At 31.4% G+C, this 19,963-nt stretch overlaps 1 protein-coding gene across 2 annotated transcripts; it reads left to right on the top strand.

Annotated features, from left to right (window-relative positions):
* The first annotated feature begins 225 nt into the window (after window positions 1–225).
* LOC115960101 (probable inositol oxygenase) lies at window positions 226–4,593 on the top strand. Of its 2 annotated transcripts, none has more exons than XM_031078802.1 (11): window positions 226–303; window positions 433–511; window positions 612–690; window positions 989–1,193; window positions 1,412–1,471; window positions 1,560–1,612; window positions 1,704–1,826; window positions 3,742–3,811; window positions 3,913–3,991; window positions 4,179–4,260; window positions 4,358–4,593. In XM_031078802.1, the coding sequence occupies exons 1-11, from the start codon at window positions 276–278 to the stop codon at window positions 4,382–4,384; spliced, it is 885 nt and encodes a 294-aa protein (XP_030934662.1). In that variant the 5' UTR covers window positions 226–275; the 3' UTR covers window positions 4,385–4,593. The 2 variants fall into 2 exon arrangements, with proteins under 2 accessions (XP_030934662.1, XP_030934663.1); XM_031078803.1 differs by having other exon boundaries at window positions 253–303; window positions 439–511.
* The last annotated feature ends 15,370 nt before the right edge of the window (window positions 4,594–19,963 follow it).

Here is a 19,963-nt window from a genome sequence, read left to right on the forward strand (position 1 = left end):
CAATGAAACAACCAAAGCATTAGGAATTTGGTCACGTGGCTAAAATGAAAATATGATTGACCATTCAATACTCTTACAGAAACAAGTTATTTTAAGATAAAGTTTGTTTGAAAAACTTAGCTTAGGATAATGAAAATTTGCAGTTGAGGAGTCCAACCCTGGTCTATTTTCAGTTGAGGACTTATTATTATTTACCTATAAATCTGACCGGGGCCTTTCAAAGGTATTTGTCTTTGCTTTGTTTGCCTTCTTCTGAGTTTTTAAGTGGGAACAAGATGATTGCCGTTGAGAACCAGGCACCTGGTACTGCTTTGATTATTGTTTCCTTCTTCCTTTTGTCCATGAATGTTAATAATTTTTATTTTATTATAAGTCTATAAGCTTAGTTCAATTGGAGTCTAACTTTTGTGTTCTTTTGTTTGAAAATGTAAGTGTCAGAGAATGCAATACCAAAAGATGCATCAGATGGATTTGTTGTGCCAGAATCCAATGCCTTTGGCCAATCATTCAGGTTTTGACATTTTCTTCCACAATCTTTGTTTATAAGATCAGGTGCTTTTCATAAATGGTGTAGTTTCTCATTGAATGAATTGTGTCAAAATGTGTTGTAGGGATTATGAATCAAGTGTGAGGCTAAGCATTGTGGAGAATTGCTATCGGTTGAATCATATTTACCAAACGTATGATTTTGTAAGTACACTTTCAATAAGTTAATGTTTAAATATTAAACTACTATGTCCGTTTGGAAACAACTTATTTAGCTAAAATTGAAAACTTTTTTTATTGAAAGTACTATAAATAAATATAAAAGTTAACTGAATAGTATATTGAGACCCATAAATAGTATCAAAAAGTGTAATGGGACCCATAAATAGTACCAAAAATAAGCTAAAATTGCAAATAAGCTAAAATTTTCAGATTGTTCCAAACGCACACTTAGGACTTCATAGATTCAATTTGATTTATGAAACTTTCAATACAAATGCAGGTGAAGAAGACAAGGGAAGAGTATGCAAAATTGAACAAAGCAGAGATGTCCATATGGGAAGCCATTGAACTCCTTGACAGTTTTGTGGATGAAAGTGACCCTGACATTGATGAACCTCAGATTCAGCATTTGCTACAATCAGCTGAAGCCATAAGAAAAGATTATCCTGATGAAGACTGGCTGCACTTGACTGCCCTTATTCATGGTAAATACCCCATGCACATTCCTAGTTTCTATTCTAAGGCTAACATGCAAAATATAAGTTCTTTGAATGTGTAATTGTATATGTTTATTTAACTTAATGGCTCTATGCTCTTATTCATAATATCAGATAATCACTTCACATAATAGGCCCTATATATTCAAGTTTACATAAAACAATATATTAAACAACTTGATAATTGATTCTTGCATGGATTTCAGATCTTGGAAAGGTTCTTTTCCATTCTAAATTTGGATCGCTTCCCCAGTGGGCTGTTACCGGTAAGAAATGTTCTTAGACCAAATAAATGTTAATATACTCCTCCTGTTTCAAGTCATTTCAATCTGATGATGAATTCTGATGTCACAGGAGATACACATCCTGTTGGTTGTGCCTTTGACGAATCGATTGTTTATCACAAGGTCTTCTCTAAAACATTAGTTAATTATGTTTGACATGATTATATATAGTCAGTCAATTGAAAGAAATTTCTTCAAATCTTTTGCACTGCAGTATTTCAAGGAAAATCCAGATTACAACAATCCTGCCTACAACACTAAACTTGGAGTCTACTCTGAAGGATGTGGACTGGAAAATGTGCTGATGTCATGGGGGCATGACGATTACATGTACATGGTATATCCTCTGAACCCTCAATGAATTTTTAATGAAAAATCTTTAATAAGATTTTCATATTGAAATTTCCACAATATGTTGTTCCAAAATAACATTCATCTATATCTATATATTACTAAAAGTTGAAACATGGCATTTATTGCTACTAAGCTCTTGTTACGCCACCTCATCGCCACGTCACTAGCCACATAATTATTACTTATTCATATTTTTTTTACAAATAAATAAATATATATAAATAGATTATTGACTTTACATATTCATTTTTGTCAGTTTTAACATCTATATATATATTTATATATTTCTTTTTTATTTCCAATTTTCTTATAATTTTTTTTACATTCACTTATTTTTTAAATATTTACATTTTTTCAACATTTCTTCTTCCCTTACCTTTTCATTTCTCCACTACCCTCTACTTTAATATTGCTATTCATCTTTCCCTTCATCTTCCTTTATTTGTCTCTTCTTATCACTTCTATCTTACTATAAATTTGTCACTCTTTTCCATTCTTTACATAGTTCTCTCTCTCTCTCTCAATGTTTTGGTGGATTTTTATTTTTTATTGCATCTCCACTTTAGATTGATAAATTTTTGTGCTTTTAAGAACTCTAATTTAGGTTGATACGATTTAGTTTTGTGTTTTATAAGTTGTTATTATTATTATTATTATTTGCTATTTGATTGTTAAATTTTATCAGATTACATTATAAAAAATTAAAGATAGTAGATAAAAATAAAATAGTATTCCATTACATACCATAATTTGGATAATTTAGTGTTTGTTGTTATATCTTTTAATTTTTCTTATTTTTTTCTTCTCTTCTATTTTACTCAATATTGAAATTCAACCACATCCTCCTTATCATTAAATTATTTATATTTTCTCTCTTTTTTTTGTTTTAAAAAATAAAAAATGTAATTTTTTATTGTGCTCATCAAATTGTACTCATTTTTTTTAACATTTATACTTTTTCTAACCTTTCTCCTTCTCTTTACCTTTTCATCTCCCCAAACATTCTACCCTAATATCACTCTTCCTCTTTCCTTTCATCTTCCTTTATTTTGTTTCTTTTTATTATCATCCTCTTAGTATAAATTTGTCATTCACTCTTCCATTCTTTACATAATTTTCTCTCACAAAAAGGTAGTTATTTCCTACTCTTTCTCCCTCAATTTTTTGGTGGATTTTTATTTTTATTTTTCTTGCATCTCCATTTTAGCTTGATAAAGTTTTGTATTCTTTAGAACTCTATTTTGGTTGATGGGATTTAGTTTTGTGTTTTAAGTTTTTTTTATTTTTTTATTTTTTTTATTTTATGACTTTGATTGTTATATATTATCATATTGCATTATAAATTATTAAAAATAGTATATAAGAATGTACTATTATTATATTACATAGAATTATTTGGATAAGTTAGTGTTTATTGTTATCTTTTTTTTTTTCTCATATCATTTTATTTAACAATTAAATTCAGCCACATCCCCCACCAAAAAAAAAACTTTGACATACCACTAACATAACTACATCTATAACTATTTAAGCCATCCATGATATCTATTTCTTATTAATAACTATAAAATTTACAACTAGCGAGGGAACATTCAAAGTAATAAAGAATAAATGGAGGAAGAAAAAAAGAAATGAAATCAAATGTCAATTAATAACAGTTATTTGGAAAATAAAATTGTGGTAAAGAGGAGTAAGAAATAAAATAGAGATGGTTATACAGAGGACATTAAAAACTTTATAGTGCAATCAAATCAACAATTAAATATAATAATACCAAAAAAAAAAAAAACTCTTTATAAAGTCTAGGGACTAAAATAATATTTTATTTAAAAAATTATCATGCATAACGCACGGGTCTGCGACTAGTAATACTACAAATGTTGTTTCCAAATCCTTAGGTGGCCAAGGCAAATGGAACTATTCTACCATCAGCTGCATTATTTACCATCCGATATCACTCATTTTACCGTAAGTAATATTCTTTATCTTTTCCCGTAAATTTGAAAAATAGTTAATATTCTCGAATTGTTGTTATACAATCAAATGAGTTTTATATGTCCATCTCGCAGCAATGCATACGGAAGGAGCATATCAATACCTATTGAATGAAGAGGACAGAGAGAATCTGAAGTGGGTTCGAACATTCAAGTAAGCTTCCATTTTGCTGTTTAATTTGTACTTTTTTTTCTTTCTTACTTGTGTTCTTCCCCCAACAACTATTCATTTCTCATTGAGCTGATTGTGAGCATCAATGGTTTTCCCCACCAATTATTCAATTTTTGCTCAGCTGATTGTGACAACTAAACTGATTTTATTGTATTGTACAAAATAATAGCAAATATGATCTCTACAGTAAGAGCAGCGTTCGAATTGACGTTGAAAAAGTTAAACCGTACTATGAATCCCTCATAAAAAAGGTGTGTACCAATGCAAAATTCTGTGCTTTGGTAATTTTAATCACTTTTTTTTTCTTTACTAAAATTGGATTATTTTTTTCTTTCTTTGTTTTTGCAGTACTTCCCAAAAAAGCTCAGATGGTAATCCTTAAGGTTGGAAGGCATACTGCACTAAGGGAAGGGATTCGGCTTTAGGCTGCCTACCATACTTTTAGTTGTGCTTGCTTTCAATTGGCAAAGTTAATTTAATCTATATATGCACTAAAGATTTCTGTAATCAGTACTAAGAAGTTTGTAAAATATTAATTAATATCAGTAAATAAAACACATCATAGTGATGTGGCGTGTTCATTATTGTTTGGCTTGGTTCTTGCTTCTTATATATTGATGGCCAGGAGGCCATGTGTGGGATGTCTTTAAGGCCTTAGGGCCTAATCAAATAAGGCTAATGATGCGGCTTCAAAAAAAAAAAAAAAAAATCAACACCTAGGGTTATCTGGTATCAACACCAAGCTATTGAAGGAAAAACTCTAACCATCAATTTGATTGTTGAAGTAAACTGTATACAATACTAAACTCTAGGTTCTTTAAATAGAGTTCCAAACTTATTATCCTAACAAGAAAAGGAAACAATTCTAACTAATGAAAATTCTACTAATCAAGTAAGAAGATGAATTAAATCCCTAAAACAAGTAGGAAATAAAATAAGGTTTAAAAAATGGACAAGTTAAGCTACAAAATTAGTTGAAGCCTAATGCTACAATATTACTCAATATCTTTTTATTGGAGGTGAATTTTGACAAATTCACCATAGGATTATATCTTCTTCTTATATCCTCCATGCTTGCAAAATTTATAGAAAATTAAAGATCAATAGCTATGTCATCAATAAATTATTTAAATTGTAAGTTTTTGTAGTTTAAAATATGCATAAAATATAAGCTTATAAATCATATAGTAAATAATATTCGATTGACACAAAATTTGACATGTGTATTAAAAGTGTAAAGAACATACAATTCAATAGTTAGATTTTCAAAATATGTAGTAATATTTTTTTTTGAGAGAGTTTCAACCTATGGCGTCCACTCCTGATGATAGCTCTTTATCATCAGACCAAGACACCAATCAGTTTTTGGTGTAGACGGGGATTGAACCCCTGATCTCTTATTCAACCATCAAAAACTTTACCAGTTGAGCTAGTTGGAACCCACAGTAATATTTATTTTATTGAGTAAGATTATAGCCTTAGGTTACAACTAATTTTATAGCTAAACTTTTTCCTTTCATAAAGTAAATCAAATAAATTAAGAACATTAATAGATTAGGCCTTAAACCCAATTGTTATTAGGCTCTATTCCCAAGGCCAGTGGATGGGCCATCTTCTTCTAGTGTGTTGTCCAGATCTTGAGGTTTGGGTAGAAGACTTACCCGAGGACGTGGATGTTGTTTTCCAGTTGGATCTTCCTTGAGTTTCGTTTTTGTAGTTCGTTTTTGACTAATAAAATTTCGATTACCTTTTTCTCAAAAAAAAAAAGTATGTGTAATTGGGGGCATATATCTTGTGTTGGCACTAGCTAAACTAGACAGGAACTAGTTGGGATCTTATGTAGAGTTAAAAAATGACAAAATTTAGCTACAAAATTGGTTGTAGTCTAAGGCTACAGGCTATAACCTTACTCAATAAAATAAACATTACTATATATTTTGAAAATATAACCATTAGATTGCATATTCTTTACACTCTTAATGTACATATCAAATTATGTGTCAATCAAATATTATTTACTATATGATCCATAAGCTTACATTTTATGCATAATTTTATATTGTAAAATCTTGCAATTTAAACACTTTATTAATAACATACCTATTAATCTTAAATTTCCTAGAAATCTTGCAAATATGGAGTATATAAGAAGAAAATGTAATCTAATGGTGGATTTTTGAAAATTCAACTCCAATAAAAAGATATTGAATTAGATGGTAACCTTAGGCTACAATCAATTTTGTAGCTAAATTTTGTCTATTAGAAAATGGTTAGTGATTGGGCTAAGGCTAGTTTTGATATCATGCTTCATTTGATTTCATTTGATATTCTTGCCGAAGGCTTTCCTAGTAGTCTTTTTGGTTGTTAAATATGAGCTTATTGGAAAGAGGACTAAGTGCTAACAATTCTGAAAAGAGTACAAGCCAGAAAAATCAAACGAAGGTAAGCTAGCTAAATAGCTAAATACCCCATTTCACCGAGGCATCTGTGCAAATTGCTAAAGAGCCTATCGAAGAGTGGTTTCAAACAATCCTTGGCCTAAAGTGGCATTCTATGGTCATATGGATAGAACTCATAACCCTGAGCCCTATCCCATCTTTTTTTTTTTTTTTTTATTTATTTACAAAGGAAGAGGTGCTTGTGATTCTCAACCTACTTGAAAATGGGACAAGTTAAGGAATTAAGTAACATCATACAGAAAAATCACTTAAACTTACGCAGTGAAAAAGCAGATGCAGTAGTTAGTACATTCACTGCACTCACCAGAAAATGAGAGAAGTTAAAGAATCAAGCAACATTGTTGATATTTGATACCTTCAATATGTTCTGAAACTGGTTACTCTTATCAAGACATCAGAATTAATTTGAAAACTAATTTCTACTATGTTGGTGATCAAGTGCACAGGAGAAACCGTATCAAATAATTTCTAACTATACATATTTTTGATGTGATGTTCTACAAAATTGGTAAGATAAACTACATTTTAAGAAGCATTCCAACCTAAAATATTTATAAAAAATGCTCTTGGAAGGTTGAATCACAACCTTAAGAATATGTGTGATCACGAAACCATGCATATGTAGCAAAAATGTTATTGCATTAATATTCTGAAAGGTACAACTAATATAAAGATTTTTGTCTATCATCATCTTGCTACACACATAGGTCAGGAGCAATTCAACCCTACTGACTGAGGAGGATAGAAAGAATTTCAACTGGCTTAATCCTTAAAAGTTAATATAATAATATATTCAATTTTGCTTCTTTTATGGGCACATTTGATTTATGGTGAAAATGCACTTTTGGTCCCCACATTTTGGGTCAATTCCATTTTGGTCTCAAAATTGATTTTGTTACTAATGTCATCCCTAAAAATAGAAAATCGTTTATAAAATGGTCCTTACCGTTAGCCAACCAACAGAAAAATCCTACGTGTTTGATGGAATGCTTTGCTTGCTGACATGGCGGTGAGTGGCCATTAAAATATTATAAAAAAAATTATTTGACATTTTTAAATGCCATGTCAGCATTTAAATTAATAAAAAAAAAAGGTAGATCAAAGTATTTAAACTAAATTAAAAAAAAAAAAAAAAACCTTAAATCTAATTTTATTATCATTATTATTACTTTTTTTATTGCCAATATTTTTTTGTAAGAACATAAAAACTTGTTTTTCATGTTCTTCCCAAATCCCAGAACAAGAGCAAACCCAGAATCAAACTTCATGTTCTTACAATCAATATACCCAGCAAAATTCATGATCTCACAATCAAAACTACCACCACCATCGATTAAGAGCAAGTAAAACCCAACCAAACAAACCTAGAACAAGAGAAAACCCAGAACAAGAGCAACCAAACTTCACGTTCTCACATTCAAGCCCACCACCATCATCGATTAAGAGTAGGGTGACAATTTTTATCCATATCCATAAACTCATCTATTAACCACCTAATTTGGATAAATCTTAACTCAACCCATTTGAATATTTGGGTTAAATGGGTAAAGACCCATTAAGTTATTTAATTATATGGGTCTTAATGGATAAACCCATTAATACCCACTAAAACCTATCTAAAATTTAAATAAACAACATAAAATCTAAATTTCTAGAAAATGACCAAAATACCCCTAAAACCTAAAAAATGACCAAAATAACCCCCAAAACCTAAAAAATGACCAAAATTCCCCTGAAACCCAAAAAATGGCCAAAATACCCCCAACACCCAAAAAATGATCAAAATAATCCCAAAACCCAAAAAATTACCAAAATACCCCCAAAAACCCAAAAACCGACTAAAATACCTTCAAAACCTAAAAAAAGACCAAAATAACCCCCAAAACCTAAAAAATGACCAAAATACCCCTGAAACCCAAAAAAAGGCCAAAATACCCCCAAAACCCAAAAAATAACCAAAATACCCTCGAAACTTAAAAATGATCCGAAACTTAAAAATAACCAAAATACCCCCAAAACCTAGAAAATGACCAAAATACCACTAAAACCCAAAAAATGACCAAAATACCCCCAAAACCCAAAAAGTGACCAAAATACCCCCCGAAACCTAAAAAATGACCAAGATACCCCCAAAACCCAAAAAATAACCAAAATACCATCGAAACTCAAAAAATGACCAAATACCCCCAAAATCTTAAAATTACCAAAATACCCCCAAAACCCAAAAAATGACCAAAATACCCTCGAAACTTAAAAATGAACAAAATACCTCCAAAACCCAAAAACTGACCAAAATACACCCAAAACCCACAAAATGAGCAAAATACCCCCCAAAACCTCTAAAATGTCCAAAATATCCCTAAAATCCAAAAATTACCAAAATACCCCCAAAACCCAAAAAATGACCAAAATACTCCTTAAACCTAGAAAATGACCGAAATACCCCCTAAACCTTAAAAATGACCGAAATACCTTTGAAACCTTAAAATTACCAAAAATACCTTCGAAACCAAAAAGATCACCAAAATACTTTCGAACCCTATAAAATGACTTAAATACCCCCGAAACCTGAAAAAATTACCAAATTACCCTGTAACCTAAAAAATAACTAAAACACCTCCGAAACCCATAAAATTACCAAAATACCCCCTAAACTTAAAAAATGACCAAAATACCTTGAAACCTAAAAAATGACTAAAATACCCCCCATAAAATCTAAAAACTAACCAAAATACGCCCCCAAAATCTAATAAAATGACTAAAATGCCCCCAAAACCAAAAAAAAATGACCGAAATACCCCTGAAACCTAAAAATGACCAAAATACACTCCAAACCCAAGAAATTATCAAAATAGCCCTTGAACATAAAAATGACTGAAATACCCCTAAAACCTAAAAAATTACCAAAATACCATGAAACCTAAAAAATGATCGAAATATCCCTAGACCTAAAAAAAAGACTAAAATGACCCCAAAACCTAAAAAAATGACCAAAATACCACCAAAAGCTAAAAAAAGACCGAAATACCAAAATATGAGTAAGAAATTATTTCTATGATCACCTTAAGAATATGAGTAAGAAATACCACCAAAATTACCAAAATACACATTTTGCTTCATATGCATGGTTTTCGTGAGCACACATACTCTTAAGGTTGTGATTCAACCTTCCAAGAGCATTTGTTATAAATATTTTAGGTTGAAATGCATCTTAAAATGTTGTTTATCTTACCAATTCTGCAGAACATCACATCAAAAATATGTATAGTTAGAAATTATCTGATACGGTTTCTCCTCTGCATTTGATCACCAACATAGTAGAAATTAGTTTTCTATTTATTCTGATGTCTTGATATGAGTAACCAGATTTAGAACATATTGAAGGTATCAAATATCAACAATGTTGCTTGATTCTTTAACTTCTCTCATTTTCTGGTGAGTGCAGTGAAAGTACTAACTACTGCATCTGCTTTTTCACTGCGTAAGTTTAAGTGATTTTTCTGTATGATGTTACTTAATTCCTTAACTTGTCCCATTTTCTAGTAGGTTGAGAATCACAAGTACCTCTTCTTTTGTAAATTATAAAAATAAAAAAATAATAAAATAATAAAAAAAAGATGGGATAGGGCTCAGGGTTATGAGTTCTATTCATATGACCATAGAATGCCACTTTAGGTCAAGGATTGTTTGAAACCACTCTTCAATAGGGTCTTTAGCAATTTGCACAGATGCCTTGGTGAAATGGGGTATTTAGCTATTTAGCTAGCTTACCTCCGTTTGATTTTTCTGGCTTGTACTCTTTTCAAAACTGTTAGCACTTAGTCCCCTTTCCAATAAGCTCATATTTAACAACCAAAAAGGCTACTAGGAAAGCCTTCGGCAAGAATATTTAATGAAATCAAATGATGCATGATATCAAAACTAACCTTAGCCCAATCACTAACCATTTTCTAACAGAAAAAATTTAGCTATAAAATTGATTGCAGCCTAAGGCTACCATCTAACTCAATATCTTTTTATTGGAGGTGAATTTTGAAAAATCCACCATTAGATTACATTTTCTTCTTATATACTTCATACTTGCAAGATTTCTAGGAAATTGAAGATTAATAGGTATGTCGTCAATAAAGTGTTTAAATTGCAAGATTTTGCAATATAAAATTATGCATAAAATGTAAGCTTATGAATCATATAGTAAATAATATCTGATTGACACATAATTTGATATGTATATTACAAGTATAAAAAACATGCATTCTAATGGTTAGATTTTCAAAATATATAGTGAGTATAAAAAACATGCATTCTAATGGTTAGATTTTCAAAATATATAGTAATGTTTATTTTATTGAGTAAGATTGTAGCCTGTAGCCTTAAACTATAACCAATTTTGTTGCTAAACTTTGTCCTTTTCTAACTTTGCATAAGATCCCAACCAGCTCTTGCCTAGTTTAGCTAGTGCCAACACAAGATATATGCCCCCAATTACACATACTTAAGGACAACACACAAGAAGAAGATGGCCCAACCACTGGCCTTGGGAATAGATCCTAATAACAGTTGGGTTTAAGGCCTAATCTATTAATGTTCTTAATTTATTTGATTTACTTTATGAAATGAAAAAGTTTAGCTATAAAATTAGTTGTAGTCTAAAGCTATAATCTTACTTAAAATAAATAAATATTATTACATGTTTTGAAAATCTAACCGTTTAATTGTATGTTCTTTATACTTTTAATATACATGTCAAATTTTGTGTCAATTGAATATTGTTTATAAGCTTATATTTTATGCATATTTTAAACTACAAAAATTTGCAATTTAAACAATTTATTGATAACATAACTATTGATCTTTAATTTTCTATAAATTCTGCAAGCATGAAGGATATAAGAAGATGATATAATCCAATGGTGGATTTGTCAAAATTCAACATCAATAAAAAGATATTGAGTAAGATTGTAGCTTTAGGCTTCAACTAATTTTGTAGCTAAACTTTGTCCATTTTTTAAATCTTATTTTATTTCCAACTTGTTTTAGGGATTTAATTCATCTTCTTACTTGATTAGTAGAATTTTAGTTGGTTAGAATTGTTTCCTTTTCTTGTTAGGATAATAAGTTTGGAACTCAATTTAAAGAACCTGGAGTTTAGTATTGTATATAGTTAGATTCAGTAATCAAATCAATTGTTGGAGTTTTTCCTTCAATAGCTTGGTGTTGATTCCAAACAACCCTAGGTGTTGATTTCTAAGGGTTTTTTTTTTTTTTTTTTTTTTTTAAGCTGCAACATTAGCCTTATGTTGTCACTTCAACTTTTTAAAAGCTTATATAATCATAATTTTTTTTTGAAACTATATAATCATAATTTTTTAAGATCATCATTATATTATTATATTATATCATATATTTTTAAATTTGGTATTTATTACACATTTACACGTAAATTAAAACCAACTAGAATTCATTGTTTGATTAGAATAAAACAACATTTTTTCTTTTTTGATAATTCGATAGTTGGGGAAGGATCGGAAGGGGAATTTAAACTATGAATGACTCTTGGCAATTAGAATAGAAACAACCTAAAATTAAACAAATTTTAATTATACTATATTTGGTCCTTTTCTAAATAAATCCTAATTTATTAAACTTGTATATTTTTAACTCATTTGAGTTTTTATTTTAAAAATATATATTTAAATATAAACCATTTATAAATATCTTTCCATAAAATTTTCTATATATTACACACTACTTAATGTGTGTGTATACAAATACAAATATTCCTTCTTAACCCATCCTAGGCCAACAGCTAACAGTGAAGTGACATAACTTTTGGGCTAAATGGGCATAACTTGGGCCATCTCCCCCAAAAATTAAGACCTTTGAAATTACCCCATTATACAAAACATTTTCATATTTCAACGAAAGCTATTTTAGTCAATAATCAACACCGACAAGTCCAAAAGAAGAAAGAAAACAAAGACAATGAGAGAGAGAGTACCAGCCAAGTCAACTCAACCCCTGGGATCTCCAAGCTGGGAACAAAGAAAGTAGAGTCTATAAGTGCAAGTTCTTCAGTAGAAAAAGTCATCACTGGCCCAATATAAGGTCCTGTATTATCATTGATCTCGTCCACAACCCCATGCATTGGATGACTAGATCTCAGTTGCAAAGACTGTTGAACCTGTAACATAACCAATAAACCCACCACTTGTTTTAATTTTTTAAATCTGATTTTATTTCCTATTTGTTTTAGGGATTTAATTCATCTTCTTACTAGATTAGTAGAATTTTCATTGGTTAGAATTGTTTCCTCTTCTTGTTTGGATACAGCTTTTCCCGAGTCTGCGTTTGGGTCTGTGTTTTTGTTTTGTTTTTTTGGGAAGTGTGTTTTTGACTTTCTATGGCATTGGTTGTTTTTTTAGTGGATCTGTGTACTATTTATGAGACACATAGACCTCTTTTTTTTTTTACAACGCAATTTTTATTAAAAATAGATCTCATATTATTATTCACATATTTAAAAATTATTTTGTTATATTGTTTTCAGTTTTCAGTCAAATAAGTAGTATCTAAACTGACCAAGTTTGGAACTCTATTTAAAGAACCTGCAATTCAGTATTGTATACAGTTTGCTTCAGTAATCAAATTGATTGTTGGAGTTTTTCCTTCAATAGCTTGGTGTTGATTCCAAATAACCCTAGGTCACAGTTTTTAGACCCCTTAAACAATTGGATTAACCTAGTTAATTAGCCAAGTTGTTACTTAGTCCAAATTCCAAGTCTAGGTTATCACAATCAAACAATCATATCATGCATAGCAGTGGAAAATAAATAAGACAATGATATGATCACCCAGGAAAACCAAACCGGTAAAAAACCTAGGGAGGATTTGACCTATCTATCCTCAAGGTAAACTTGAATCCACTCTCTTGAAAGAATCGAAGTTCATTCAAAAGGACTTACAAGCACCCCCGCTTGACTTCCTAATGCTACCAACCAGTAGAACTTATTGACACGACCACGTGCAAGCTTCGAATCCACGGACTCCTTCTTTCTTGGATTCCAACCAGCTACAAGCACCCCCGCTTGTATATTCTTTAAGTTTTAATGGCAGCAACTGAATTAATCATCAAGGTGTAGAAAAATATCTCCTCCTTGAAAACCCTAAGTTTGTGTAAAAGAAAACTCCTCTAGATCTTACAAGAGATTTACACAAACCGCAAATATGAACAACACTAAAACGTGACTAGGGTTTGCCTTTTATACTTAGGACAAATAAGAAACCCTAAAAACGTTTTAAAACAACAAGGGCTGAGTTGGAAAATTCTGCAGAAAAGCAATTTGCCCGAGCTTCGATCGGTCAAGCCTAAGCTTCGATCGATCGAGCCAGGCCGAAAGCCACAGTGCTTTCTGCTTTACACTCGATTCCAACTTTACATTGACATACAACTTTGAGCTAGCTTTAAACACTTCTAAACACATTGTTTTGATCATAGTTTGCCAACAATACAAATTAGAGTTCTAAATACATAAAATCCTAAACTTTAGAACCTAACACTAGGTATTGATTTCTAAGGGGGTTTTTTTCGTTGTTGTTGCTTGATGCTGATACAAAGCATGCCTAGGTACAATTCGTAGGGTTTTTTTTTTTTTTTTGGTGGGGGTTTCTAGTTGAAGCTGCAACATTAGCATTATTTGATTAGGCCCCAAGGCCTTAAAGACATCCCACACATGGCCTCCTGGCCATCAATATATAAGAAGTAAGAACCAAGCCAAATAATAATGAACACGCCTCATCTCTATGATGTGTTTTATTTATTAATATTTTACAAATTTCTTAGTACTGATTACAAAAATTTGTAGTGCATATATAAATAAAATTAACATTGCCAATTGAAAGCAAGCACAACTAAAAGTATGGCAGGCAGTCTAAAGTCGGATCCTTTCCCTTAGTGCGGTATGCCTTCCAACCTCAAGGATTACCATCTGAGCTTTTCTGGGAAGTACTGCAAAAAGAAAGAAAGAAAGAAAAATCCAATTTTAGTAAAGGAAAAAAAAAAGGATTTAAAATTACCGAAGCACAGAATTTTGCACTGGTACACACCTTTTTTATGAGGGATTCATAGTATGGTTTAACTTTTTCAACGTCGATATGAACGTTGCTCTTACTGTAGAGATCATATTTGCTGTTATTTTGTACAATACAATAAAATCAGTTTAGTTGTCACAATCAGCTGAACAAAAATTAAATAATTGGTGGGGAAAAGCACTGATTCTCACAATCAGCTCAATGAGAAATGAATAGTTGTTGGGGAAGAACACGAGTAAGAAAGAAAAAAATGTACAAATTAAATAGCAAAATGTAAGCTTACTTGAATGTTAGAACCCACTTTAGATTCTCTCTGTCCTCCTCATTCATTAGGTATTTATATGCTCCTTCCGTATGCATTGCTGCGAGATGGACAGATATAACTCATTTTATTGTATAAAAGCAATTCGAGAATATTAACTATTTTCCAAATTAAAAAAGAAAAGATAAAGAATAATACTTACGGTAAAATGAGTGATATCGGATGCTAAATAATGCAGCTGATGGTAGAGTAGTTCCATTTGCCTTGGCCACCTACGGATTTGGAAACAACATTATTAGTATTATGATTGTTATTTTGGAATAACATATTGTGGAAATTTCAATATGAAAATCTTATTAAAGATTTTTCATTAAAAATTCATTGAAGGTTCAGAGGATACACCATGTACATGTAATCGTCATGCCCCCATGACATCAGCACATTTTCCAGTCCACATCCTTCAGAGTAGACTCCAAGTTTCGTGTTGTAGGTAGGATTGTTGTAATCTGGATTTTCCTTGAAATACTGCAATGCAAAAGATTCGATGAAATTTCTTTCAATTGACTGACTATATATAATCATGTCAAACATAATTAACTAATGTTTTTGAGAAGACCTTGTGATAAACAATCGATTCGTCAAAGGCACAACCAACAGGATGCGTATCTCCTGCGACATCAGAATTCATCATCAGATTGAAATGACTTGAAACAGGAGAAATATATTAACATTTATTTGGTCTAAGAACATTTCTTACCTACAACAGCCCACTGGGGAAGCGATCCAAATTTAGAATGGTAAAGAACCTTTCCAACATCTAAAATCCATGCAAGAATCAATTATCAAGTTATTTTATGTAAACTTGAATATATAGGGCCAATTGTGTGCAGTGATTATCTGATATTATGAATAAGAGCATAGAGCCACTAAGTTAAACATATACAATTACACATTCAAAGAACTTATATTTTGCATGTTAGCCTTAGAACAGAAACTAGTAGTGTGCATAGGGTATTTACCATGAATAAGGGCAGTCAAGTGCATCCAATCTTCATTAGGATAATCTTTTCTTATGGCTTCTGCCGACTACAGCAAATGCTGAATCTGAGGTTCCTCCAGGTCAGGGTCACTTTCATCCACAAAACTGTCAAGGAGTTCAATGGCTTCCCATATGGACATCTCTGCTTTGTTCAATTTTGCATACTCTTCCCTTGTCCTCTTTACCTGCATTTGCATTGAAAGTTTTATATATCAAATTGAATCTATGAAGTCCTAAAGTTTAATATTTAAACATTAACTTATTGAAAGTGTACTTACAAAATCATAGGTTTGGTTAATATGATTCAACCGATAGGTATTCTCCACAATGCTTAGCCTCACAGTTGATTCATAATCCCTACCACACATTTCGACACAATTCATTGAATGAGAAACTACACCATTTATGAAAATCACCTGATCTTATAAACAAAGATTGTGGAAGAAAATGTCAAAACCTGAATGATTGGCCAAAGGCATTTGATTCTGGCACAACAAATCCATTTGATGCATCTTTTGTTATTGCATTCTCTGACATTTATATTTTCAAACAAAAGAACACAAAAGTTAGACTCCAATTGAACTAAGCTTATAGACTTATAATAAAATAAAAATTATTGACATTCATGGACAAAAGGAAGAAGGAAACAATAATCAAAGCAGTACCAAGTGCCTAGTTCTCAACGGCAATCATCTTGTTCCCACTTAAAAACTCAGAATAAGGCAAACAAAGCAAAGACAAATACCTTTGAAAGGACCGGGTCAGATTTATAGGTAAATAATAAGTCCTCAACTGAAAATAGACCAGGCTTGGACTCCTCAACTGCAAATTTTCATTATCCTAGAGCTAATTTTTTCAAACAAACTTTACCTTAAAATAACTTGTTTATGTAAGAGTATTGAATGGTCAATCATTATCTTCATTTTAGCAATGTGACCAAATTCCTAATGCTTTGGTTGTTTCGATGCCAAAAACACATATTGAGTCAGCTTTGTGGATAATCACATCCTATTTTGAGTAATGCAAAAAACTATTCTAAGATATGGATGACCAGATAATCCAGTCATCGCCAACTCCCTACTAATGTCTTTGGCCATGGGTGTCTGGATTTGGAGCAGACCAAAGAGAAATCAAAGAGACAAAGAGTGAGAGAACAATGGGCAGAGAGAGGGATTAAATTGATGCTGTGATGTTGGTGACTAAGAAAATTTGATGTTGGGTTGGGTAACTTGGGTTCATGGGGTTGGGATTGGGGTTTGGTGTCGAGGATTGTGATAAAAAATTTTAAAATTGAGAATTGAGAAATTTTAAAATTTCAGTTTAAATCAAATTTGTATTTTCATTTTAAATTAAAATTAAGAAATTAAAGGTTTTTTTTTAATTAGATTTAAAGTTTTTTTAATTTATTTTTTAATTAAGTTTAAATACTCTGATCGGGCTTTTTTAAAATTAATTTAAATTCTGACATGGCATTTAAAAATGTCAAATAATTTTTTTGATGGTCATGTCAGCACCATGTCAGCAAGTAGGGCATTTCATCAGACACATAGGATTTTTCCGTTGGTTGACTAATGGCAAAGACTATTGTAAAAACAATTTTCTTTTTTTAGGGATGACATTAGTAATGAAAGTAATTTGGAGACTAAAATGGGAATTGACCCAAAATGTAAGAACCAAAAGTGCATTTTCGTCTTGATTTTTATTCGTCTATTCCCCCTTTACCAAAGTCACCTGTTTTTTTGTACCATGTTAAATCATACAGTAGAAATATGACTACTATAGCAAGAGCAAAGCTCATATAGATGTTACAAAATTCAAGGTGTATTATCTCCCTCCTGACAAAATAAAAGTACAAGAAAAGAGGAAAAATAGGTAAAAACTGTAAAATAATGTCACATCCCTAATTGAAAAGGTGAGGACTTGGTTGGTAATTTTGTTCAAATTCAAAGCATTTTGCTTCAAAACTAAGAAAGAGCTAATATACAACATTAATATGTCAAAGACAGCATTTTGATATACAGCATTTTGCTTCAAAACTATGAAGACGGAAACATATGTCAAAGACAACAGTAATATACAACATTCTTCTCAGAATTTGATTGATTGTACAAAATTTTGAGCCTTTCTAACCACTATTGAGTACTACAAAACTTATGCCTTCCTAACTACTCTTGAGCAATGCAAAATTTGTGCCTGGAGCCTTCTAAACTACCATGTATACCTTGCAGATATCTGTGAATATATCCATTTAATAAAAAAGGAAGAATGACAAGGAAAGCTGAGAGCCACTTGAATCTGATTATGCCAGGACCTCAATTGAACTATTCTCTTTTCTTTGTCAGAAAGTCAGTAATTGCTAAAAATTTCTTCTGTGTATTCTTTTTTGTTAGAAAGTCAAGGTAATGAAGGGATTAAGATCCTCTAGAGTTATTAGGAATTCCATATTGGAGTTATCCTAAGAACTCTAGAGGATCCTAATCTAGTAATGAAGTTGGTGTCTTAGTGATGTCAAACTCTAGAAGACAATCCAGAGGCACTAGTGAATTATGTTTTGGTCAGCTCAGCTCACTCTTCTAACCCTCTTGCAATCCCTAGATAGTGAAGGCCCTCTCATTCTATAACTCTTGAACCTTCTCTTGTTAGATTTTCCCCCATTGAGCTTGCCAATTTCCATTTCTTTCATTTTCATGGTCGATGCCTCTTCCATAGAGCTTACATTTCTGTTGTTGGCATTCCTTCCTTCATGTTGATGATTGTTCTGTTTTTCATTTCCAGAACATAGTTGAGTTAGACACAGTATATTAGAAAAAAAGGGGAGCATAATTTAAGAACAATCTAGCATTGTAAATGGGTTTCCATCTAATTTTGACATCCATCATCTCTAAGAAATTGAAAGAAAGAATTTTTATTGACTCTTAAACTTGATCCTATTAGTTTTAGGGATAGCTCCAATGGTTTGACAATCCAATTTAAAATGGACTTATGCCTTATATTTTTAAAATACAGTTTTGGGCATTCTAATACCCTGAGCCTTCTTGCATTTGTTTACTGTCCCCAGAAAACACATAAATTTGACACAGCATGGCAAATGTATAACTATTCAGGACTAATTAAGATAATTTAAAGCATTTTTTCAAATCTTACTTCCCAAAATGGAGTGGATCCATCCTTAATGCAAGACTATTTACTTGATTTCAGGAACATGTCTTGTCCAAATTTGGTTTCTTTTTGAAGCTCCAGCAAAATTTCTTCTTCTTGCTCAAATTTTTGAGTTGCATCTTCCATTGCTAATATGTCCTCCCTCAAGAAAATGGTACATTTTTCCCCACATGAACAATTAAGCAAATCAATATCTGTGTCACAAGATTAGGATTAGTAAAACCAATGTCATAGTAGATTAATTAGGTGTCTAAACACCATATCGAAACAAAAGTATTTATATAAAATTAACATGAAATTTAGATATTTTAATTTTAACGAGTAGAAAATGAAAACCATAGATGATTTAAACACAGTTGAAACTAACTAAACTGATTCCAAGCCTTATTGTTACTTAACTGCAGTAGAAAACAAAGTACTTGATTTGAACACAGTTAAAAACTAAATGGATCTGCTTTTAGGTATGGTCACAAAAGATGACATTCATAGGAATGTACATTTTCAATGAAATTAAGACCTCTACCAATATTCTCATACCATGAAAAAGGCAGATAGGATCAGAGTAGCAGCAGGTGCACATGATATATGCCAAGTAACAGTCACGCTTGCAGTGGCCACATACTTGAGTTTCTTGAGCATGTGAGGAAGTAGAGGAAACTTTTAAGCGCTGCAGAGCCTGCTTATGCAGTCCTATGAGGCGAACAAAAGGAACTTTAACAGAACGTTGAGAGGTCAAATCTGCAGATAAAGTACTAGAATTTTCTTTTTTTAAAGAGTTGATCAGAAACATTGCTTCATTGCAGAGAAGTTCCTCATATGGTATTAATGGAATCTTTCTGAGAAGAGCATAACGTTGACTAGCCAGAGCCCCCAATGGAAACCAATCACTAGTTGCAAAATTTACTGCCTCACCACAGTTATAGCCTAAAATTGAACAGAAAAGT

This window comes from Quercus lobata, chromosome 9 (assembly GCF_001633185.2).
Source record: "Quercus lobata isolate SW786 chromosome 9, ValleyOak3.0 Primary Assembly, whole genome shotgun sequence".
Lineage (NCBI taxonomy): Eukaryota > Viridiplantae > Streptophyta > Magnoliopsida > Fagales > Fagaceae > Quercus > Quercus lobata.